The sequence below is a fragment of the Mesoplodon bidens genome, assembly GCF_964165515.1.
Source record: "Mesoplodon bidens genome assembly, chromosome: 7".
In the NCBI taxonomy this organism is placed as follows: domain Eukaryota; kingdom Metazoa; phylum Chordata; class Mammalia; order Artiodactyla; family Ziphiidae; genus Mesoplodon; species Mesoplodon bidens.
Window position 1 is genome coordinate 24,714,914 of NC_138164.1, and position 25,577 is coordinate 24,740,490.

Genomic DNA, 25,577 nt, shown 5'->3' on the forward strand with positions numbered 1-25,577 from the left:
ATTGTGATTCTTTTGTATGTTATTTTTTGTTTTTCTCTTGCTGCTTTTAATATTTTTTCTTTGAATTTAATTTTTGTTAGTTTGAGTAATATATGTCTTGTGTATCTCCTAGGTTTTATCCTGTATGGGACTCTGTGCTTCCTGGACTTGGGTGACTATTTCCTTTCCCATATTAGGGAAGTTTTCAACTATATTCTCTTCAAATATTTTCTCAGATTCTTTTTCTCTTCTCTCTCTGGGACCCCTATAATTCAAATGTCGGTGTGTGTAGTGTTGTCCCAGAGGTCTCTGAGATTTTCTTCAATTCTTTTCATTCTTTTTCTTTATTCTTCTCCTCAGCAGTTATTTCCACCATTTTGTCTTCCACCTCACTTTTTCATTCTTTTGCCTCAATTATTCTGTTATTGATTGCTTCTAGTGTATTTTTCATTTCAGTTATTGTGTTGTTCATCCTTCTGTTTGTTTTTTGGTTCTTGTAGGTCTTTGTTAAACATTTCTTATATTTTCTCAATCTGTGCCTCCATTCTGTTTCCGAGATTCTAGATCATGTTTACTATCATTACTCTGAATTCTTTTTCATGTAGATTGCTTATTTCCTCTTCGTTTACCTGGTCTTGTGGGTTTTTACCTTGTTCCTTCATCTGTGACATATTTTTTTGCCGTCTCATTTTTTTTTTTAAGTGTGGGATTGTATTCCTGCCTTACTGGTTGTTTGGTCTGAGGCCTCCAACACTGGAGTTTGTAGGCTATTGGGTAGAGTTGGGTGTTGGTGCTGAGATGATGAACTGTGTGAGACCTCACTCTAATGAATATTCCCTGGGGCCTGAGGTTCCCTGTTAGTCCAGTGGTTCAGATTCAGAGCTCCCACTGCAGGAGCTTCTGCCTGACCCTGGACTCATGAACCAAGATCCCACAAGCCACCTGAAGTGGCTGAAAATAACAAAGTAAAAAATAAAATTACACTAGGAAACTAACAGACATGTTAGAAAGAGTAGGCCCCACGCCCATATGTGGGGAGGGCCTATGCTTAGGACCCACAGGGTTAGAAAAGGCCCTGGGGACTGTGTGGGTGTGGGTGGGGCTTAGGCTTAAGCAACAGAAGGGACCCAGGCATCTCCCCACCTCTAGTCTCATAGGGCAGGGGACCTCACCTGGGAGCCCAGCAGGCTTCCTGGGCTTGAGTGGGCAGGGTTATTGCACTCCTCTCCTCTCCTGCTCCTCCTGGATGGCTCATCCTGCTTACCTCTCCTGATCTCCCCAGCCTCCCGCCTATGCCCCCAGCACCCACGTGGCCTGGATGGGGCTTTGTGTGGGGGGGTACCAGCTTGGGAGCTCAGCAGGCTCCCTGGCTCAAGTGGGCCAGACAATCACCCTCTGCTCCTCTCCTGCTCTTTCCAGAGAGTCCCTCCCACCTACCTTTCCTGATCTCCCTGGCCCCAGGGGCGCCAATCTTGTCTGGCCTCCAATTCTTTTCCCCTCTCAGTCCCCCTACGTTCTACTGGTTCACTTTGGGGTTCCTCCCATCTCCTTGTGCATCAGAGTCTCCCACCAGTGGCTGACAAGTGCCCTAGTTGTGGGGAGACACTGACTCCACATCTTCCCACACTGCCATCTTGACTCCACCTCCCCTGCATTATTTTGATTGTCATCCTCTTGGTGCTTTCAAGCTCCTGGTTTCATTCTAGGCTCAGACTTCAAATAACTTCTCTGATAGTTGCCAAGTTGCAACTAGGTGGTTTCTATTCAGGTAAAAAGTTTGGTTAGTAAGTGAAGACTTTATTTGTTTTCTCCATCATGTAGGAGGTTGGCCACCCTGACTGACACCTTGAGAGAAGGAAACTCTTTGAGAATGGCCATCAGTGGGAGTGTGCTTCTGGGGCAGCACCAGCTTTGGCTACTGTAGGAAGCTTCTCAAGAAGCATTTGGGGTGGGAGGGCAGGCCATCCACCTGGGACCTGTGTCCATATTGATGTCAATTTTGTGTGGTTGCTATAACAAAAATACTATGGAACGAGTGGCTTAAACAACAAACATGTGTTTTTCATATCTCTGGAAGTTGAAAAGTCCAAGATCAAGGTGCATCTTTGGTATCTGGTGAAGACACTCTTCTAGGTTTGTAGATGACCATCTTCTCACTGTATCCTCACAGGGCAGAGAATGAGAGAGAAAGGGAGAGAGTATGGAGAGAGAGACAGAGAGAGAGACAGAGAGAGAGAGAGAGAGAGAGAGAGAGAGAGAGAGAGAAAGCTCTATCCTGTCTTTTCTTATAAGGATAAGAAAGGGCTCTTATGAGGGCTTTCTTATAAGGGTTCTAATCCAATTAATGAGGGTTTTACCCCCAAAGGCCCCACCTCCTAATTCCATCACATTGGGGGTTAAGATTTCAACACATGAATTTGGGGGGACACAAACATCCAGCCCATAACAGCCCTCCACCTTCTCCATACTAACTCCTGTTTGTGCCTCTGGGTGGATGACAACAAAACATGTAGTCCTTTGTTAGAGGTGGGCACAAGGTCAAGTTATATTGACAAAGTAAGTTGAGGGAAAACAAAGGAAGTGTTTGATTTACTTCTAAACTATTAAAAATTGAGACTAAACCTCAATATCCTCTAGAGCAGCACTTCTCATTCAGTAGGTCTGGTAGGGGCCTTCAATGATTCATTTCTAACAGTGCTCATGCTGGTGGTCTAAATGCTGGACTTCAAGAAGCAAGGCAGTAGATTTTAACTATGAGGTCCATGAGACCAAAGGCACCATATTCTTTTCCATTTTTTCCCCAGACTTGCCATGGTGCCTGGCACAAAAATAAGTTCTCAATAAATGCTTGCTGAATCAAATTAATGGGGGACATGGGCTACAAGGACAAATTTTATAGCTTAATATTCTGTTAGAATAAGCTCACAGCCAAAAACCAAATAGATAAAAGCCAACCATAATTAGACATGTGTTTAGTACTTTGCAGTTTCCCAAGCACTTTAATTAATGATAGCTTATTTGAATTTCACTCTTACAATAATCTTCTGAAAGTGAGCTGTCATTATTATTTTTCCATTGCAGATGGTAAAAGCCAAGTCAGAGAGGGTAAGTAATTGGCCTAAGGAGGCTAGCAGCACATACACTGGAATATGGGTCTTCTGCTTGCTAGTTTTTCCTGCTGTACTCTACATAAATAGTAAAAACTCTTGTTATCATACTGCTTGAGGCTGTTGATGTTCCTGTTCCACAGTAATTGCTACATACTCGGCAGAGAAGAGCTAATACATCTAGAATTAAGTGTATGGGTGTGATATGAGATTTGGCAAAAAATAACTTACAAGCTCTCTCTGGGCCTCTGGGACAAACCAGATGCTCCTGAAGGCTCTTCACTCTCCCAGCAAAAGGAGCTACATCCAAGCTCAGCTCCCCTGAGGACCAGAGATTTCCTTCCTCAAGGTAGCATCCCATAGACCCCAAAGTCTACAGGACAGGGCAGCTAGCAACCAGATCCAGACTGTGAGGCTAGAGTGTACCCGTCAGATCACTCCCTCTGCCAAGGCTGCTTTCAGGTTTGCCCCCAAAGAAATGAGAACAGTAAGGGTCAGGAGCTTTCCACCTGAACCCAGACCAACAGTGTGTCACAGCACATGGGCCCTGGTGGCCTTGGGACAATGGGAGGCATTCACACCCTTTTTTCTCTTACTAATCCTTGCTTTAGAAACTTTCCTAGTAAAATCTATTCCAAACCCATGTCTTGGGATGATGTGGAATTCACTTGAGCCCTTGTATAGTAGGTGGCAGTCACGAAGGGACTCCCCCCCCATCCCCGCCCTCAACACCGCCTTAACTCACCTTGCATAACAGAGGGGGTTTAACTGTTGTTTTACAAATTTAATCTCACCTTTCTCTTCTCTTTACCACACTTTCCTAGTTGCCATCAACTTTCTTCTGTAGCCTCTTTTGCAAGGCATACCACAGTGCTAGGTACATAATAGATAAAATAATGGAAAGGTACCAAGTCAACATTTTATTTTTTACTACTCTACCCTGGTCTCCGTGAAGCATCCCAGGGATGTTAACAGATGACATCACACATGTTAGTGTGCCTATGAGTAGTAGCATTCTGGAGGCTAAGTCAGGTCAATGGGGCACAAGAATCTTGGCAGTGGAAGGAATGTTTTATTTACAAAGAGTTCACATGTTTGAAGTTCTATGAGTTTCTCTTTGCACAGATACATCCTGAGTATATCGCAACCAGGCCCTGCAAGGCCCACCTTGCTGAGGTTTCGCACAGGGGGGCCAGAAGGAGTTATGCAGGTTTCCATTGCTCTTGGGGGGAGACAAGGATCAGGAGACAGAGCTCACAGTCTTGTCGGAATTGTTCTTTCTGTATCAAGGAAGAAATTCTGGCCAAAAATGTGGGAAGTCCTGAGGGACAGTATGGCAAGTATGAATTCATCCTACAGACATCTGAGAAAGAAATGTTATTTACATATAGTATATTATCACTTGGGGGGGTAGGTGTGTACATGTGTTTATAATCTACACTGTACAGTAGAAAGTAATTCCAATTAAGTAGATAGCATAATGATTAAGTCAAGGCTTAAGGCCCTGGGTTTAAGATCTTGCTATGCTATCTTATCTATCTCTATTATCTATATCTATCTATCTATCTATCTATCTATCTATCTATCTACCTACCTATCTATCATCCATCTATCTAACATCTATCTATCTACATCTATTACCTTTTGACTACCTTCACCCATTTGGCCCACCCCACACCTCATGCCTCTGGCAACTACCAATCTGTTCTCTGTATCTAAAAGTTTTTTTTAAGATTTCACATATAAGTGAGATCATACGGTATTTGTCTTTCTCTGACTTATTTCACTGAGCATAATGCCCTCAAGTTCCATCCTTGTTGTTACAAATGGCAGGATTTCCTTCTTTCTCATGGTTGAATAATATTCCACTGTGTATATAAATATATCATGTTTTATCCATTCATCCATCAGTGGACATTTAGGTTACTCCCATGCCTTGGCTATTATAAATAATGCTGCAATGAACATGGAGGTGCATGTATCTTTTTGAGTTAGTGTTTTTCTTTCCTTTGGATAAATATCCAGAAGTGGAATTTCTGGATCTTATGATAGTTCTTTTATATTTTTTAGGAACCTCTGTACTGTTTTCCACAGTGGCTGCACCAACTTACATTCCCACTGACAGTGCACAAGGGTTCCCTTTTCTCCACATCCTTGCCAACACTTGTTATTTCTTGTCTTTTTGATAATAGCCATTCTAACAGGTGTGAGGTAATACCTCATTGACGTTTTCTTTCTCTTGAGACCTATGGTAATATATTTTAAATCTCTAAGCCTGTTTGTCTAGAAAAGCAAGCATGCAGTCTCATTTTGTATGTTGCTGAGGAGATGAAATAATGCAAGGAAATGGCTAGCACAGTCCTGGCACATGGCATCAGAACTCACTAAATGTTAGCTCTTGAAAAGGAATCCATATCAGTATCTCTTTCATCTTCTAGGACTTGATGTTATACTTTGTTCTGCTTTTCTGCCATTTTGTTTCTAGATTAGAGCAGTTACTTCTGTCAAGCTCCCTGAAGAGTCAGAGGGACTGCTTTGTTGGAGTACGTGTCACTACAGCTCAAAGTTTCCTAGATGTTACTATGGACCTAGCTGACACTTTCCTTTTTGTCTGTCTCTTCTTTTCTTCTCTCCATCTCCCATCCCCTAGCCCCACACTCCACCAACCCTGGTCTCCTCCTCATTCCTGTTCAGTTTGGATGGCCCCCTATGTTTATGGATCAAGATAATTTGTGGCCATGGAGTTTGATGGCCAGGTTTTATTTCCCCATTGCTGACTTCCTACAAGCCCAGCCTGTTCAGCTGACCTTCCAGCTCAGACCAAGCCCATACCTCTGATGGGTCTTTAAGATTTTGGGTAGAATACATCAAAATGTCTATGTCCCTATGATGTATTTCTCCTGCCAGAGGTTAGAAAGTGAAGAAATTAGGTTGCATGTGTCTAATTGAGTTGTGGGTAGACGATCCTTACTTATGTCTGTCTCTTTGTCTCTCAGTCACCTAACATCTCAGTTTCCTCAAACTGTCCCAGTTCACCCTATTGTCCTAAAGAAATTATTAACAACATCCTCTTTTTCTCTCAGAAGTGTCCTGGTTTGGAAGATATATCTTCCAGACCTATCTTTTAGGTCTGGTATATATTTAAGCTTCATTTCAAATAGAAAAGATGGTACGTTACCAAGCAAAAAATATTTTTTTCAGTACAATAACAAGAACTGTGAGAAGGAAAGTCAGACTGAAGTCATAATTTTCAGAAATGGTGCTCCAAAGAGTTTTCTTTCTGTAGTGCAAACTGGAATGTGTTTTTAATCATAGCAAGTAGTGTTTTGAAAAACTTGGTAGAAGCATGCTACATAATTTACATTTTAAGTGGTCAACCCTTGTTCAATGAAGTATAAGCAAACTAAAAATGCTCAAGGGAAAAACACAAACACATCACACATTTTTTAATGCCTTGAAAGCTTCTCCTCTTTTTTTTCTCACCTCACTTCATATTACAGGGTAGAATGCGTCTTCCACAAAGAGGTGCAAACAAGAAATCTAATAATACTCAGAACTAGAAGGAGCTGGCAGAGTTTGTTCATCCTAAAATTGTGCAGCCATGTTAAGATATAACAGAGAGAAATCATTCAAGGAGCTGGGAGGGAAAGCTCCTAGCTTTGTTACCATCAACTATCTCTACCTGAATAGAAGAGACATGAGCTGGTATAGGTGCCACATATAATCAAGCCATGTCAGTGACACAGGACCATAGTGGATAGGAAGAGACAATGCATACATGCAGCTTCAAAGGCTGTACTGAACATGGAAGAACACCTTTATATATAGCAGCTACAGCAGATTCAGGGCTCCCAAGGCAGGCCATTTACTGGGTTCATAAATTCTCACTTACTCTGGAGAGGAATATATATTCTTGTCACTACTCATGGTATATATCATGCTTTAACCAACTCCTTCCCTTCCTCATTCTAAGAAAGGACACAGGGCTATAAAAGATGCAATGCAAAATCCTGCCACCTGGCATACAGCTGAAAGGGAAGGAACAGCAAAATCCCAGAGGAGCTAGAATGGACCAGGAAACAACAGGCACCTTAATGTTTTCTATATCAGCTGTCTAGCAGTAGACAAATCAGGCTTCAGAGGAAGCTGCAAAGAAAAAGCTTGATCTTATTCTTTCATTAAAGCAACACCAGGCTTCAAGATTAGTTAAATAAAAGCAGTCTCTAAGACATGACATACTGTAATTCACACTTGATTACTCTGAACGCTGGCATGATTTATATTCAGCTTCAGGTTGTCTGTCTTTAACATTCTACCCACTCACATATCTGCATATTCAGAAGCTGTACAAGCACAAAAATATTAAAATGAAATACACTATGCATTACAGTAGAATGACATGTAATTTATTCATAACTCAGTTAGGCAGTACTCAAAATTCACTTAGATAAGCAAGTGAGTACACAAACATCTAATAGTACTAAAACTGATAGTCAGAAGGTATAAAATACCATGGGTATGAAATGCCATGGTAAATACTATTCAACAGACTACAATCGTAATTAATTCCAAACTAAATCATGTTTTTTTTTTTTTTTTTTTTTTTTGTGGTACGCGGGCCTGTCACTGTTGTGGCCTCTCCCGTTGCGGAGCACAGGCTCCGGACGCACAGGCTCAGCGGCCATGGCTCACGGGCCTAGCTGCTCCGCGGCATGTGGGATCTTCCCGGACCGGGGCACGAACCCGTGTCCCCTGCATCGGCAGGCGGACTCTCAACCACTGCGCCACCAGGGAAGCCCTAAATCATGGTTTTTAAAATGATTTTAAGCAGTTTTGAAATGACTTGGTTTTGTTCTCTTTCCAAGCAATTTATTTCTTCCACTGATAAAAGACAAGGTCATTAGTTTCAAAAAATATTACAGAATGACATAGCTCAGGTTCTTCTCTTGCAACACATTTTCTTGCAAATTGTTTTTTAATATTACCTCTTGACATAGACAACAAACCAGCCAGCACTCAGTGCCCCAATCAAAGATGCCTGGATCAGAACAGTGCCAGGGTGTAACTCTGAGTTCAGCAAGAGGCAGGCAGTGAAAAAGCTTTTGGAGCTTTTGCAGTGTGCATACTTCTTTTTTGAGGCTCCAAGTATCATAAACATATTTAGGTATCCAAGCCAGTAAAATTATGGGAATAAAATAATTTGATGTCCAGATGACTATGCCACAATTACAACTGGGGGTAAATTACAATATAATTCTGTGGTACTTCAGAAAACCCCAGCACCTACCTAAATTTGCTTCTTGTTAGCCTTGTTACATTTTCATGAAGTGCAGCAGTATTTGCAAGAATGATTTGTCTTATCATGTGTCTGTTTGTATTATTTTAAAGTCATACTTTATTGGAATGAGGTCTAAGCATGAACCTGGCTTGAAGAGCTAGCAGCTATGGTCATGAAACTTATCAATAAATTAAAAGGCTTTCACAGAACAAAATTCAGCTAAATCTTTTACATATAAAATACAGCTAGAGAAATACAATTCTTCAACATTAAATTATGAGGGAGAGGAAGCCAATTTAAAAAAATAGAAAACTCTCTCCATACCAGGTGTCAAGGCAAGATGTAACACTGCATGATGCCACAGTATGAGCAGTCACTGGATGACAGATACTGCAGAAATTGTGGTATTTGGGGATCTGGTAATTATGATGAAGATGTGGAAACACTGTACCAACAGGCATGCATACAAACACTGTGTGCATTCAGTGTGTGAGCTGGGACCTAAGCAGAGATCTAACACAGTAATGAGGCACTGTCCTGGGGTATCCATTAAAACCAGTGTGGGTGACTATATGTTGATTAAACCTTCCGAGGCAGCAAAGTGTGGGCACAATGCCATGTCTGGATTCTGCAGCTGTTTTATGATCCTCTTGCGGAATTTCTCCCGCACACGATTAAATTCCATTATGTCCATGGGGTCCTCTTCAATCCAAAACTTATGAAACTCGTGCATCAAATAGCCTGTTAGAGATAAGACAGTGACAAGAATGCAAGGGAAAAAAATCCTTAATCATATTCAAAATCACCCTGAATGCTGAAAAAGGTGTCAGACCAACTAACAGCAACCATGTCACTCAAAGATAAGATCAAAATACAGCAAATACTACTGTTAAAATTATTCTTTAAAACCAGTGCAATAGAAGCTACCAACCTGCAAGATTTTTGCAATTGGTGCTAGAATTATTCTCACTCTGCTCAAGCAGGAAGAAAAATCAATTCTGCCATTTCTAGAATATGAATAACAACTGGAACGTATTTTGAAAGGTCGACAGTGACTACTTCATTCTTCACCTCCTGATTAAATTAACATAATGGTGTGATTTTTCAAAAGTACTCCACTCAGCCTTTTTTCTCTTGATATTTGATTTGAGTAAAGTTTTAAATTACCTTGACAAATCAAAAGAATGCATTCTGACAATCTATTATGAGACAATAAAAACTGTAAATTAACTCTGAACAATACAGTGATCATTAACCTATATGAAATTGTTAATAAGAGATCTTTGCTCTGAAGCATAATTTCATATTCAAATACTTTTTTGTCTCAAAAATGTTATGTGGATTGGGAACATTTTTGGAATAAATGTTAAATATTTGATATGAGAACCTACTTATTGTTTTGTTTCCCCACTGTGCCCCTCCCTCCTCATTTAGAATTGAAATGTGAATAGCTTTTTAAAAGACAGTAATAAGTATTTTCATGTAGTAAAGCAAAAGTAAGCTCAAGTGTCTCTATAATAAGAAAAAAGTATTTAAGGAAATAATACTAGTTAGAAAAGTGGAAACCAAACATTACACAAGCTTCACTTTGTCTTAATATTAGAAGGCAGTAGGAGATAGTTCAGAGGAAGGATTCTGGAGCCAGAAACTTGGTTTAAGTCCTAACTCTTCACCTCCATGGGAAAGAGTAAGCAGCAGAGATGACATAGGGCAGGGGAAGAGAACTTTGGGACAAATATACTCAATTCTTTCTGAATGTTATAATTTTTATGGTTCTAAATAAAATCTGTGATCATTTATAATTTCTTCTTCCTTGTTAAATAAAATACACACATAATTTTCCTGACTTTGCTTCTGAGCTTAAATAAACATACCTGACCTGTTTCGTATATAGAGTCAGGTTTCCAATACTGATGAATTAAAAGCATCTCATTGGTATCTCATGATTAATAAGTTATTTACCCCTATTGAAAATAATAAGTAGGCACTGTGAAAAATACTTTAATGAGAAATTCACTTTTCCACAATGTACATTCTCACTCTAGAAGTGATCTAGGGTAGCATAGAGTTTTAGAAGAATTCAGATCCCTTTGGTTTCACCATTTTTCTACCTTACATGCAACTACAGGAAAACATTTTGAAAGGTTTAAAAGATAGGCTAGGAGAAGAGTAGAAGGGAGAGGGGTGGTTAATAATCTAACACCATTCTCCTTTCTCTCAAGGCTACAAAAGTCAAGGTGTAAATCTTGCAAACTGATTCCCTAGGACTCTCTTTATCCCATCAGAAAAATAATTAGACACTGTATAACATGATTTTTTATCAAAATGTAGAAATGGTGGCTTGGCTTCCAGGGTACATATCATAATCATAAAACTCCACTCATTTATATAACATTACAGAGTGTTCATAAATTCATGTGGCCAATTAATCAGTTGGCCCATCTACCAATTAACAAATATGTAACAGATACAAGAAAAAGGTAGAGTTCTTATGCTCCCCAATTCTCAGTTTCTTGGAGAGGGACCAAGGTAGAAATTTTCAGATGATGATTTGCTAGCTAAGGAAGCTAACAAAATGGCATGAAGAGCAGAGGGAGGAATGAGGGGCCAGGGTGTTGCTTATAGTCTATTATTTAATTCTTACAGCAGCTTTATGGAATAGGTAACGCAGATGAGGACATTGGTGTACAATCACACAATTAGACCTGGAAGCTGGAAGCCAGTACCTGAAATCAGCTGCCTTTTCCAGTGTACTCTCTTTTTCTGGTTCTTATTCTTACTGATAGCTCCTTCTTTTGAAGGTCAAAGAAAAGCTAATTCTTTTTTCTCTTCTTGCTATTGTACTTCCTTCTGCTCACTACACCTAACCTTACTTTATTTCAATGTAGCTGCCTGTTCAGTGGAGCTTTAGATTGAATGTGATTTTCATAGCATACTGACTTGGCAGTGCAGTGCTCACTGAATAATACTGTAAAGTCAAAATGATAAGACCTATTATATTCTTATATTCTTTCACCTAGATGAAATACCTGTTTGGAATAATAATTTGGTTTTCCAACCCAAGACTGCAGCATATTTGTTGTTGCTTGAGTGTGTCTTGGTTTTGCTTCACTGCATTCGGTTAGTAGACTGCAGAGATACAAGGACACAGGTAATTGCAAGAATACTACAGAGAAGAAGTGCAAAACTGATCATGTCTGATAGATGAGCAACGAATTCAGGGCACAGTTTGCTTCTTCTAGAGAGACCTGAGTCCCTCTGCCTCACCCCAGTCCACAGGGGGATTGCTGCTGTTTCTAAAACCTGGTGAGGGCCTTAAAAAAAAGTAATCCGACTGCTTGCTTACTCACCCAGGTTAAGATTCTCTTGGAAGCCTATCAATTCAGGCCAAGGCCAAATTTTTCCAGAGTAACTAGACTTCCTTTCTCCTGAAAAGGAAACCAGCCAATATTTTTGCCTCCCATCCATCCATCCATCCAACAAATATTTACTGAGCACCTATTCTGTACTAGGTTCTGTGCTGTGGATATAGTCATGAACAAAACAAATATTCCTGCTCTTATATGTCAATTCCTATGATTCTAACTTTGATTCTCTCCTGCAAGAGCTCCCCACTGTATGGCTCTGATTTTCTCCTTAATGCTAATGAATCCCAAATCTGCCCTTGCAATTCTTCAGAGCTCCACAACCTTATATTAGAATGCCCACTATTCATTGGAATGCCAACTATTTCCCAAAAGGAACCCACCCCTGGTATACCTAAAACTAAACACATTCTATTTTCCCTCAGAATTGCTTCCCTGGCTTCCCTAAGGAACATGGTAACTATAGAATAGGGTAAATACGAGGGGTAGAGAAACAAAGCAAGGGGTCCTATTTATCTACGTTTATGCTCTTTCAAATGGCTTACAAAACTCTTTCAAGATATCCCCCTTCCCCATTCCTGTTCTTACTACTGTCATCTCTAGACACCCCTCCCCCACCCCAAATCCTATGCTCTATTCCTTGAATCCACCACGCTGTTTGTCTTGTGGCCTTTGCCTGTGCCACTCCCTCTCGCTGGACCACTAGGCCACCACTGCTATATTTCCTGCTACCTATTTTTCAGTTCTCATGGAAAGTGGAATTTGCTTTAGGAAGCTTTCCCTGACGCCCAGACTGAGTGAGATTTTACTTCTTCAATAACAAAATTCTTCCCACTGTGTTTTATTTGTTTAGATGTCTGTCTTCCTCAACACAGAATCTGATCTGTAGTAAAACCTCAATATTATTTGCTGGAAATGGTCAGAATTGTTACAGGAGTAAATATAATCATCTAGTTGTCAAAGTAGGAGCTGTAATCACAAATGTAGGGGACTTACATTTTCCATTAACAAGTCATAAAGATGTATGTATTTTAAAATTTGCTTTTTCACTCAACTTATACATAATTTATTTTATTTATTTTTTATTGATGTATAGTTGATTTACAATGTGTTAATTCCAGGTGTACAGCATGATTCAATTATACATATGTATGTCTATTCTTTTTCATATTCATATTATAGTTCTCTGTGCTATACAGTAGGTCCTTCTTGGTTATCTATTTTATATATAGTCATGTGTATATGTTAATCCCAACCTCTTAATTTATCCCTCCCCATCTTTCCCCTTTGGTAACCATAAGTGTGTTTTCCATGTCTGTGGTCAGTCTATCTCTGTTTTGTAAAAAAGTTCATTTGTATTGTTTTGTTGTTGTTAGATTCCACATATAAGCAATATCATATAATATTTGTCTTTCTCTGGCCTACTTCATTTAGTATGATAATATCTAGGTCCACCCATATTGTTGCAAATGGCATTATTTCCTTATTTTTTATGACTGAGTAATATTCCAGTGTGTGTGTGTGTGTGTGTGTGTGTGTACATATATACATATATATCACTTCTTTATCCATTCATCTGCTGATGGACATTTAGGTTGCTTCCATGTCTTGGCTATTGTAAATAGTGCTGCAATGAACATTGGGGTGCATGTATCTTTTCAAATTATAGTTTTCTCCAGATATATGCCCAGGAGTGGGATTGCTGGGTCATATGGCAGCCCTATTTTTAGTTTCTTAAGCAACCTCCATACTTTTCTCCACAGCGGCTGTACCAACTTACATCCCACCAGCAGTGTAGGTTCCCTTTTCTTCACACCCTCTCCAACATTTATTATTTGTAGAGTTTTTGATGATGGCCATTCTGACCAGAGTGAGGTGATACCTCATTGTAGTTTGATTAGTATTTCTCTAATAATTAGTTACGTTGAGCATCAAATTATACATAGAGTCAAATAGTTTAATAAGTCTTGTTACAAAAAGCAAACAAAAACCCAGCAACACTTCCTGTCCTAATTCCTGCTTCCTTAAAGCAGCATTTCAACTCTTCCAGCTGATTCTTTGATTATTGACCTCCATAGCTCTAAATAACATACTTTCCATTGTTTGATTTTTTGACTTGCCTCATCTTGAAGATTCTCTTCTCTTTCCTCTCCTATCGTTTCCCCTCCTCTCCCTTCCCCTCTTCTCTTCTCTTCTTTTTTCTCATGGATTTCCTGCTTTCTGTACCTCACTTATTCCTCTTAGGATTACTCTCTTATTTTATGGAAAAATATCTTTCAGTAGCTTCCTTATAAAGGTACAAGAAGGTAAAATGTTTAAGACCTTGCACTCAAAAAAATGTGTTTATTCTACTCCACACTTAATTGATAAGTTGGACTGGGTATAGAATTCAAAACTGGAAATCATATTCCCTTAGATTTTAAATAATATTTGCTTAAATCTTTGAAGACATTATTCCACTCTCTTCTAGAATACAGTGTTGCTGTTGAGAAATCCAATGTCATCTTTTTTTTTTTTTTTTTTTTGCTGTACACAGGCCTCTCAGTGTTGTGGCCTCTCCCATTGCGGAGCACAGGCTCTGGGAGCACAGGCTCAGCGGCCATGGCTCACGGGCCCAGCCGCTCCACAGCATGTGGGATCTTCCCAGACCAGGGCACGAACCCATGTCCCCTGCATGGGCAGGCGGACTCTCAACTACTGCGCCACCAGGGAAGCCCTCCAATGTCATCTTGACTCCCAATTCTTTATGTGACAGATTTGGAAATTTTTAGAATCATCTCTTTCCTATGTATTAAAATTTCACAATGATATGGACCTGAGTGTGAATCCATTTTAATCTATTATCCTGGTGCTTACTAGTTTAAATATGAGAAGTCATCCTTCAGTTCTGAAAATATTTCTTGATTTATTTGTTTGATTCCCTCCCCTTAGTTTCACTGTTCTTTTTTTCTGGCACTCCTTTTATAAGACTTTCAAGAATGGTCCTTTAATTTCTCAACCTTTATTTTCTATTTTTCATCTATAATTTCTGTTCTACTTTCTGGAAGTTTTCAGCTTTATCTTCTAATCCTTCTTGGAAATTTCATTCCTGTTATCTGACTTTTAATTTCTAAGAACACTCTTTTATTCTCTGAATGCTCTTTCTATGGCACCTTATTCTTGTTTCATAGTAGCAATTTCTTCTCTTATCTCTTGAGGATATTGATACATATTTTTGAAGTTTTCTTCTCTCTGCATGGTTTCTGTTTCTTTATAGTGGCTTTATTTATTCCTGTTTTAGACACTCTTTCATGTTTGAGGCTTTCCTTACTGTTCTTGTTATCTAGGGCTGCTTAAGAAATTATTCCAAAATTCAGTGACTTAAAAAAAAACATTTTAATATTCTCATGAATTCAGTGGGTTTGGAATTCAGAAAGGGTAGAGGAGGAATGGATCCACAATGTCTGGAATCTCAACTAGGAAGATCTGAATGTTGGGGGTGACTTGACAGCTGGTGGCAGGAATCATTTAGATGCATCTTCACTCACAAGTCTAGTGGTAGATGTTATCAGCTGGGACCTCATCTGGGGCTGTCAGTCAGATTACCTACATATGATTGCTCTGTATGTCCTGGACTTTTTTACAACACAGAGGAATCAGATACCTTACATGGTGGCTCATGCTTCCAAAGGCAGCTCAATCCCTGATCTCCCGATCAAAGCCTTTTCTTTAAAAAAATTTTTTTTATTGATGTATAATTGTCTTACAATGTTGTATTAATTTCTGCTGTACAGCGAAGTGATTCATTTATATATATATATATATATATATATATATATATATATATACATACACACATTCTTATTTTAATAATCTTTTCCATTACGGTTTATCATAGGATATTCAATATAGTTCCCTATGCTATACAGTAGGACCTTGTTGTTTACCATTCTGTATATAATAGCTAACATCTGCTAACCCCAACGTCCCACTCTATTCCTCCCCCAACCCCCTCTTCCTTGGTAACCACAAGCCTGTTCTCTATGTCAATGAGTTTGTTTCTGTTTCATAAGTAGGTTCATTTGTGTCATATTTTAGATTCCACATATAAGTGATATCATATGGTATTTGTCTTTCTCTTTCTGACTTCACTTAGTATGATAATCTCTAGTTGCATCCATGTTGCTGCAAATGGCATTATTTCATTCTTTTTTATGGCTGAGTAGTATTTCATTGTATACATGTACCACATCTTCTTTATCCACAGAAGAAAGACTTTTCTAATGTAGCCCTAAAAGTCACATAGTGTCAAATCTGCTTATTCTCTTTGTCAACCAACTGGTCAGCCCAGTTGGGCTGGGTGAGAGGAACATAAAAACCTACCTTTTAATGGGAAGACTATCAAAGAATTTGAGAACATGTTTTTAACCATCACACTCAAACATCTGGTAATATTTGGTTACCTGTAAATATTTTTTACTAAATAAAAATCCAACTGGATTAAAAGCTGATTGGAAACTCTGAGCACGTAGGTAGGGTTTGTTGATGGTGAGCATGACTGTAGAGTGATATGACTGGGCTGCTTCACTGGGGAGACCCAGAGGTCAGCATCTTCAGCTATCTTCTCTTGAGATGTTCAGATTTCAGAGAAGGCCCTTGTCAGTCTCTTGCCAAAGTGATAGGAATTGGGTAGGAGAAGGAGCCTGGGTCTCTGTCTTCATCATCACTTTCAGTATGGTTTGTCATCAGCTGTATCTGATTCTCATCAGACCAGAGACCCTTTATTTTTCTCTCCCTGTAAAGTACACCAGCCTCTGCTAAGAAGGGGTAAGGACAGAAGCTGTCTCCTGGGGAAGGGGATTTAGGTCTCTAAGAGCTTCTTAACATATTTTCAAGCAATCTTGCTATTTTTGGTCTTATTATGTTAACCCTCATTTCTGAGATATCTAATGCTGCCAATTTTTGAACCTTTTGGGGAGTCCTGTGGAATAAATCAAGTTGCTTCTTACCTTTCCATGCCACCTGTTAAGGATTTGCTCTCTCAAGACTACTAAATCATTTACCACTTAATCTGTTTTCCAGATTTCAAAATGAGATTTTCGTGCTTTGTTTCTGATTTTTATCCTTGTGGGTTATCCTTTCTTAGGAAAATCTCTTTCTATTAACTTTAGTGTAATTTCAGAAGGGAGAATAATGCATACACTAATTATGTCATCTTTAACTGGAAGTCCTGCTTAAGCAGATGTAAAAGAAGGCAGAATCCTAGATAACATAATCACTATTAATTTAGGAATTTAGATAAAGTAAATGGTTGTTAACTTGTGACTTTATCACATTTTAAATTTGAACTGGGGAACAACACTCTCCTGTGGTAGATTTGGGGTGGAATGATTGTGTCTTAACCATACTTAGAAAGAGTGGCAGACCTGTTTAGCAACATAACAACAGAAAAAAGCCTGAAAGAAACATAAGGAGAAGAATTTTGAAATTTCCTTGCTAAGAAAGCTCAGGTACAAGGCCCTCAGTGCAGTAAGCCTGGTTTAAACGGTTTAAAAGACATTTCTCCTTTAAATTGCTTAGATTGCTTGAAGACTTGGTAGACTATTGTTCTATATTCCTCCATACCAGTTTATGTCTGGCCAGCAAGGATCATAATGACACACAGCTACCTTTTAGGATTCTGCCTCTAAAATTAGAGAATAGCATCTGAGGGCTCTACTAAACGGTCTCGGTCTTTATCTTCTGAAACCTCAGCACAACTGCAACCCCAAAGGATACCCCTCAGGCAAGGACAACATAAGGCTCTGGTTCAGGGTCAAAAATACTTCTCTCTACTAGCACCTACACTTAGAAAGGGCTGCAAACGCTACCCTCTGTAGCACTAGTAGTGGTAGCAGTAAAAGTAATACCAATGAGAACTCTACCACCATCTGTATCACCCATTAAACCACCACCTTCTCTTTCTAATGTTCACTGAGCACTACTATGGGACTAGCTAATAAAAAGCCTTTTTATCCTCATCTCATTTTACCTCCATAGCAGCTCTATGAAGAAAGGACTCATTTTATAGATGAGATAGCTGAGGCGTAGAGATGGTAGTTAACGTAGATCTGAGAGTCAACTCAGGCTGTCTTTAGAGCCTGCACTCTTAAGTGTTATGCCATGCTGGATCAGAGGAAGAAAGACATCTCTGATGTCTTTAAGTCAGATGGGAAGTTGATACATTAAATATTTATTAAGCAAGAGCTGGGAACGAGGAAAGATTCATGATGCCTGAAAATATGTGTAGATTGTGAATGAGAAAACAAAATCAAAACCAAAGAAGGAAGTTCAAAGGCTCCAATGCAGCCAAATCACAAAGACCTCTCAGCTTCAACTCTTGTCTAGAGTGTTCTATAGAAACCTATATCAATAATTAAGCAACAGGACACTTACAGAATGTTTGCTGGAAGTGAGATAATGTTGGAGCTTCTGGAGCGATGTTGTAGAAATGAGTTTTTAGAGCTCCACTCACCAGTAGATTATATGTCAGATCAGTTATATTGATGCCCACAATTGCAAACGAGTACCTGTAAAGTGCAAGCCACACCAACTGTATATCACATATGAGAAGTAAGCATTTCAAAAAATGATAATTTGATATTTAAATTGCTATTATCAGAGTGTCAGATTTCCCTTCTCTCCCCAACTTATCAAAACCCTGAATCTTATAAATTACCAGAAAATTTTAATAATATATGCCAAGAGAATTGAAAGTTCGCATGCTTTGAATTGGTAATGCCATTCCCAATTATATGAGAGAAAAAAATGGAAAATGGCAAAGTTTTATATGCAATGATAGTCATTACAGCATTATTTGTATGACAAAGATGTAAACTATTCATATATCCTAAAGAAGATGATTGGTGAAATAAATTATGGTAATCTCATATAACATATTACAACTAGTAAAAACCATACTCCTAAAGATTATTTAAGCAGGATATAAAACATTATGTATAGAACAAGCCAAGTTTTATTATACACACAAATGTGTAGAAAAACTAGAGTGAAATGCCACAAAATATTAATATGGGTATATTAGCATAATATTATGGTGATTTGTTTTGTTTACTTTCCTATATTTTTGAAATTTTCTATAATAAATCTTATATTACCTTTAAAATGAGGAAAAATTTAACTAGTATTTTAACACTCAGTGTATATTTTCTAGTCCATTTTCTACATGTCTATCTAAGATTAAGTGAAACTGAGTTCTTAAGTCCTCTCTGGTATTATAAATCCAGCACATAAAAAAAAAAAAAGGAGTTCTCTGCTCAGAAAAATTTTTGGATGAAATGGGGCATTATAAAAAAAGACCTTCTAAAGTAAACTTTTAACTAATAGCCTGATACTTGATAGAAATCCTTAAAAGAGACTAGAAAATACAATTCCAAATTATGATTTTTGAAAATCATTTCCATACAGTTATAACTTTCTAAACTTCATCACTTGGTCACAGGCAAAGTAGTATCATACACTCATACAAGTAAATACAAAAACATATAAACAGGTCCTTTCCAAAATTCAACTAGATTATGTATTTCCATCAGGACAAGTGCATTTTCATCCTTGTCATTTTTTGCAGTGCTCTTCTGACTACCTTTATATATGAAGTCCCACACTCACCCAATTGCTTTATCCATCCTTTTCTTCTCCCATTCTGCTTTGCTGAATTTGCTGAATAAATGAATGAATAAGTAAATAAATAAATAAGACTTCTCTAATTGATACCTGTTCTCTTTTAATGTTTTTCTTAAAACTGTTGACTAGATGTGGGGATGTCTGTAACTCAGTTATCAAACACTAATCAATTTAAATGTTAATAACTTAATTAACTAAAAAGCCACAATACAATTTATATGGAGCTCAGAAATGGAATTATTTAAAGCCATGCTACTTATCCCTTATTCACTATAGTACAGCAGTGAGAGACAGACCTAAAGTCCAACCATACTCTTTTATATTATCCATTAATTATCAAATAATACTTCTTCCTCTAGCAAGATGCTACCTCAGTAATGATTCCCCACTGCATTTCGTTTGGTTTTCCCTCATGGCAACTATCTTACTCAGCCTTATTTGTGATGTCTGGCACACAGCAGATGCCAAATAAATGTTTACTGATAAATAATTGAGTTAGTGAAAAAAAGAAAGAAGGAAAGAATAAAAGGGAGAGAGGGAGGGAGGGAAGAAGGGAAAGAGGAACTTATAGGTTTTAAAAATTCTGTTCCAACAAGTGCTGTGGCATTTCCTCTGGCTAAGCTAAGACAGCTAAATCATAGTAGCTCCATTTAAATTCATTTTTATAATTTGAGTTTCTGAATAAGACTGAAGAAAGGGGTCTATAATAAAAGCATTCTGAAAACACTGACTTGCATTCTATTACTTTGTATACTTTCTTATTCCCCCTATTCTCACCCACTTCCATACTGCCAATATCTTGTAGGCAGGAACCATGTTGCACTCTTCTTTGTGGCTAATGTGAACTTTCATTCAGTGTTCCACACTAAAAATTGTGGTTAGCCTTGGAATTAAATAAAAATTTAAAACTAGAGTTATTATGAACATTTAGCTTCCATCTAAGTAGGAGGAAGGAGAATTCTTTATAAAACAATGCAAACACTACATTAAAAGACACACATGTAACACACACAAAACACAGGCTCACAAAAACATGATGCAAACTGTTATTTTACTATACTTACTTTCTACTCTGTAAATGACTGGCTCTAATTCAAAGTAGCTGTCTTTAATTCACGTTAAAATAAGCCACTTCTTTTTAAAGTGCGACAGCCAATTAAACCAACAAGTCAGCCAAAGAGGCATCAGGAGATTTTTACCTTAAAAGACTCATATCCAAACTAAAATGAGTTAGGTGTGAAATTTAAGAAATTTTATATAAACAAATTTATAAGCACCTATATTCTCTTCAACAAAGCTTTGTAAATACATAGTATCTCTGTATTTTGTTAAATTAAATCTATCTGCATTGGAAATATAAGAAAAGGCCAAATGACCTCCACTCATTTGATTACTTATAGGATATCCTGGCCCAAACAGAAGGAATTCCTCTCTTCAGGAAACACACACACAACAAACAAACAAAAATACAACCATCAAAATTCTTCTCTTAAACTTGAACCTACTTTTATCTCTCAAGTTACTTCAGAATTCAATATATTGATCTTCACAAGAGCAATAACGTATAATGCTTGCTGAAGGGTAGACAAGAAAGAACTTTCCTTAGTATTTTATGGTTTCTCCCTATTCAACACCTGTAATATTCGGGGCCTGAAAGAACCTATGTTGATATCACTATGGGTTAATATATAATTCTTTCAGACATTTGTGAAGGACAGTAGCGTTTTCAAAACATTCTGATTTGTATTCAATGACATTTACCATCAATTTGAAGTGATTAATACTTGAACTTCATCTAGTCAATTTTATTGTAGCTTGAGGGACAAAGTGTGTGCATGCCCACACAGACACACACATACACACACACACACACACAAATACTAGTCTCTTCTTAAATAAGAGTAATCACACCCTCAAATAATTCCTCTCTAGGGGCCAACACAGGATATAAAATTATAAAGCCTTTCTTTGAGAATGGCTTATAGACAAAATCAATCCCTCTCCAATGGTTAATAAAAAAAAAATATTTTAAGCTTATTGTCACTTCCCAATGACCATGGAGGATTCATGTCTTTTAATTGATGCTTCTCCAAGGAATGTCAGTGCACACAGACTCCCCAGCCAATTTTAATCAGAGAAGTTTCAGAGTCTCTACATTACAGAAACATGTAATTCAGACAATGTAGTTAAAAAATTAAAACAGTTTGATTTTAACCATGTGATATGAAGAAAGAGTTATGATTTTAGCGCTTTTTTCAAAGTAAATAAAACGTAAAGAAAATGAAAATTTAAACTTATAAAAAGATTATAATTATAAATTTGGGAAGTATACGATAATTTAATGAATTTAATTTAATGAATCTTAGCCAATTGAAGCTAGAGTATGTATAATAGTAAGATGGGAGGGGAGCCACAAAGTCAACCTGTTTATAGATTTTGAGAGTGGTATGATAAAATTTGGGACTTATTTAGCAAACATGAACACTAACAAGATAACCTGTCATGCTGAGGAGAAAAAAGTGATACAAAACTATGAGTACAAAATAGAAGAATTCCTATAATAAGAGTAACTAAAGCATGTATACACTCTTTATAGTAATACAATTAGAAATACATTAATAGAAGAGGGATTTGCTCTGTGCAGCAACATTCCCAGATGAAATGTCCCTCTCTTGGAGTAGATGTGGTAATGTGTTCAGCCTTTAGGTGAAGTTTCAAAATGTTTCTCCAACAGACATGGCTGTAGAAAGGCTCTTTGACATTTTCTATCAGGTCAGTCTAATCTGGTTTTTCCTTCATCAAAACACAGCCCAATGTAATGAACTATATTACATAAAAAGTTGGGAAATGCTTGCTTTTTGAAAAACGTTCATGAATTTATATTACTTTAAAAATTCTTACCCATACTTATTCTAAAATAACGTAAAAGCAAGAAGAAACAAAAGCAAAGAAAAATACCTTATTTCCTCTTTAGTGATATCCCTAACGTAATCAGTTAAAGACAAAAATTTAGAAACGTAAATGAAAATGCAAACAATTTAGAATCTAGAATTTTATTAAGAAAAAAAAAAAGAGCTTCAGCAATTTTAGACTTTCTCACTTGGTCCCTGACTTCAAGACTTCCATTCTTCCCTCTATTCCCCCACTGTGGTCCCTTGTCTCTGAACTCTTTCTTCCATACTCTGCTTTCTCCTTCTTCTATGCCCACCTCCTCATCTTCCTAGACACCAGAGATGTTATCAAACCCTCAAGTACACATCTCACTTGAACCGTGCCACTTTACATCCTAAATCCTGTAACAAGTACTTGACATTATAACCTTCCTATTCAGCATTTGTCAAAAGGGCTTGGTTGGAAGAGCTTTAAGCCTCACTTCTGGTGGGTTGACTCTCTTGAGAATTTCATCAATAAAGCCATATAGGAGATGAAATTAATTCTACCTAATCCACAAAGCCTAATCCACCTTTCATTTTCAACAATTACCTGCATTTTGGATGAAGAGAATCAGATAGGACCTGCTGAGCTGCTGCAGCATCCCTTTCTGCAAAATACCTGCAGTTGGAGGGAAAGAAAACCATAATTCCATACCTTTTGAATACATTCATTTCAATCCAATTTGAGGCCATTTTGGATTCAGAGATGTACACTGGCATAAGCATACAACCTGTGTCAGCTCCTCCAGAGAATGAACAGCTTTTCATAATAGAATTTTCCAAATATAATGACAGTATAATAGGGTAGTTGTAAAACCCACAAAGATTTAGGAATGATTCTAGTAGGTTTGAAAATTTAATTATGAACTTTACCATTCCCTAGCGAGCCAAAGATATTCTTATTAATGAGGGTTATAGATTCTTATTAGGAAGGCAGGATGAGGCCCCTCAGAAGGCAGAAAAAGTCTGGATGAAGGGACATGGTAAGAGGCTGTGACAGCCAAAGTGCAGAGAAAGGATGAGACTAGAGGAGGTGATAAAAATTCAAATGGATTTTCTTGGAGAATATTCACGAGGTGTTAGAATTCTGGATGAAAATATCTTATGGAGCTTAGAGATGTTAAAAAAAATCTGTTCTGAGAAGAAAGGGGCAATGAAGCTTACAAAAAGCTTACATACCTTCAAACATATATCATAAAAAATACTTCATAAAAACAATTATAAAATACAACTACATATAGCATGTATTATTTAATTTGATGTGTATTTCCTGCATATATCTAAAGGATAAAACAACCTCTTAAATTTTCTCTCAGAAAAGTTCAAAGCTAGTCAGCAAATTTAGTAAACATGTCCATGATTATTAATGAAATTGAGTCTCTTCATACTTTTGTTGGTCATTTAGGTTTATAGAATAGGTTTAAATTAGAATTAGGTTTCTGTTCACATTTCTTGGCCCAGTATAACTAAAAATGTCCTCAAATAAATAAGCCTACAGATAATAATATACTGGATATAGATCCTTTATCAATTATGTGAGTGTCAGTCTTGGCTTTCTTTTCATTTTATTTATGGTGGCTTATAGAAGATTTTGATTTTAATGTGTGAGATTTATTGATTTTTCTTTTACAGTTTGTGCTTTTTTGGTTTTTATTTTTAAGAGATCCCTCCTTACTCACATATCTTAAAGATTTTCTCCTAAATGTTGTAAATATTTGTTTTTGACATTCAATTTGTAAACTGAGGCAAGGTAGAGATTTAATTTAATTTTCAAATGGAAGGCCAATTGCCCCAGCTCTACTTATTTAAAAGCTCAGTCTTTACCCACTTATTTGTAACACCACGGTTGTCATCAAAATTTACTTTTTTATTCACTCACATTACATGATAGTGTAACATTTAAAACATTTACCAGTGGGGAGGGGGAGGAGGGAAAAAATAGGAGTGGGAGAGTGGGAGGTATAAACTATAGGTATAAGATAGGCTACAAGGATGTATTGTACAACACGGGGAATATAGCTAATATTTTGTAATAACTGTAAATGGAGTGTAACCTTTAAAAATTGTATAAAAAATTATCATCTTAAAAAAAAGCATGGGTGATTATTAAACTTCCTAAATTTAAAATAAAAGATCTTAGGGAGAAATGGGTGCCATTAAAAATGCCATTTTTTTTCTTTTAAAAATATATCACTATCCTCACTAGTAGGGTAGTGTCAAAGGACACAAGAACCAACCTAAAAGGACTCCTTTTTTCTTGAAAAATAATGGCTACAAATGACCCAATTTAAACATGAAAAAAATAATGAGCACAATTATTAAATCACATAAACATACGAAAACCAGGAGTTAAAGTGATAATTTAAAAATATAAAGCCAAAAAAAAAAAAGTTTGATCACTAAAAGGGGGACTAGGGCACCAATTCCTCACTCTGAAAATTGGCATCTTATTTACTTGAGCAGCTGCCCTGCCTATATTTTAATTTATTTATTTTACTTATTTAAAAAAAATTTTTTTTTTGGCTGTGTTGTGCCTTCGTTGCTGCGTGCGGGCTTTCTCTAGTTGGCGGTGAGCGAGGGGCTACTCTTCGTTGCGGTGCACGGGCTTCTCATTGTGGTGGCTTCTCTTGCTCCGGAGCATGGGCTCTAGGCATGCGGGCTTCAACAGTGTGACACGCGGGCTCAGTAGCTGTGGCTCGCGGGCCCTAGAGTGCAGGCTCAGTAGTTGTGGCACATGGGCTTAGTTGCTCTGCAGCATGTGGGATCTCCCTGGACCAGGGCTCGAACCCGTGTCCCCTGCATTGGCAAGTGGATTCTTAACCACTGCGCCGCCAAGGAAGCCCCCTGCCTATATTTTAGAGAAACCAAATAACCATATTTAATAAAGGAAACTGTCTTTACAGAATTTTAGGCAACAACTGTGGGAAGAATAACAGAATTAGAAAAGCACTCTTTGCACAATTAATTGGTTCAGTGAAGATAACTGGAGGAAATGGTTAGATAAAGGGCTGATGGGGACTTTCTAATGGAGCCATCAGGCTGTGATTCCTCTGATCCATCTCAGCATAAGACTGAGGGTGGGGATACTGCAGGCCTCCCACCAAGATGTCAACATGAGCCTATTCAAGCCTTTCCGAGTACCTCTGATTTTCAGGGCATACCGGGGTTGGGTAAAAATGCAAACAGACAAATACAGATTGTGGGATATTTTATAGGACAGTTGACCTAGAATCTTTCGTGAATTAATGACGTG

The 25,577-nt window shown here is 37.7% G+C and overlaps 1 protein-coding gene across 2 annotated transcripts in view; it reads right to left on the reverse strand.

The window, feature by feature from the left end:
- Positions 1–8,932: 8,932 nt before the first annotated feature.
- Positions 8,933–25,577, reverse strand: part of ELMOD1 (ELMO domain containing 1) — a gene marked incomplete at both ends in the record, with an annotated part of 62,768 nt that continues 46,123 nt past the window's right edge. Inside the window, 5 exons of one of the 2 annotated variants that reach the window (XM_081238863.1) lie at positions 8,933–9,105; positions 18,144–18,277; positions 19,377–19,427; positions 22,350–22,373; positions 22,875–22,943. In XM_081238863.1, coding sequence (XP_081094989.1) covers positions 8,933–9,105; positions 18,144–18,277; positions 19,377–19,427; positions 22,350–22,373; positions 22,875–22,943 — 451 coding nt within the window. The remainder of the gene's footprint in view (positions 9,106–18,143; positions 18,278–19,376; positions 19,428–22,349; positions 22,374–22,874; positions 22,944–25,577) is intronic. The other variant, XM_081238862.1, reaches the window with a different exon arrangement.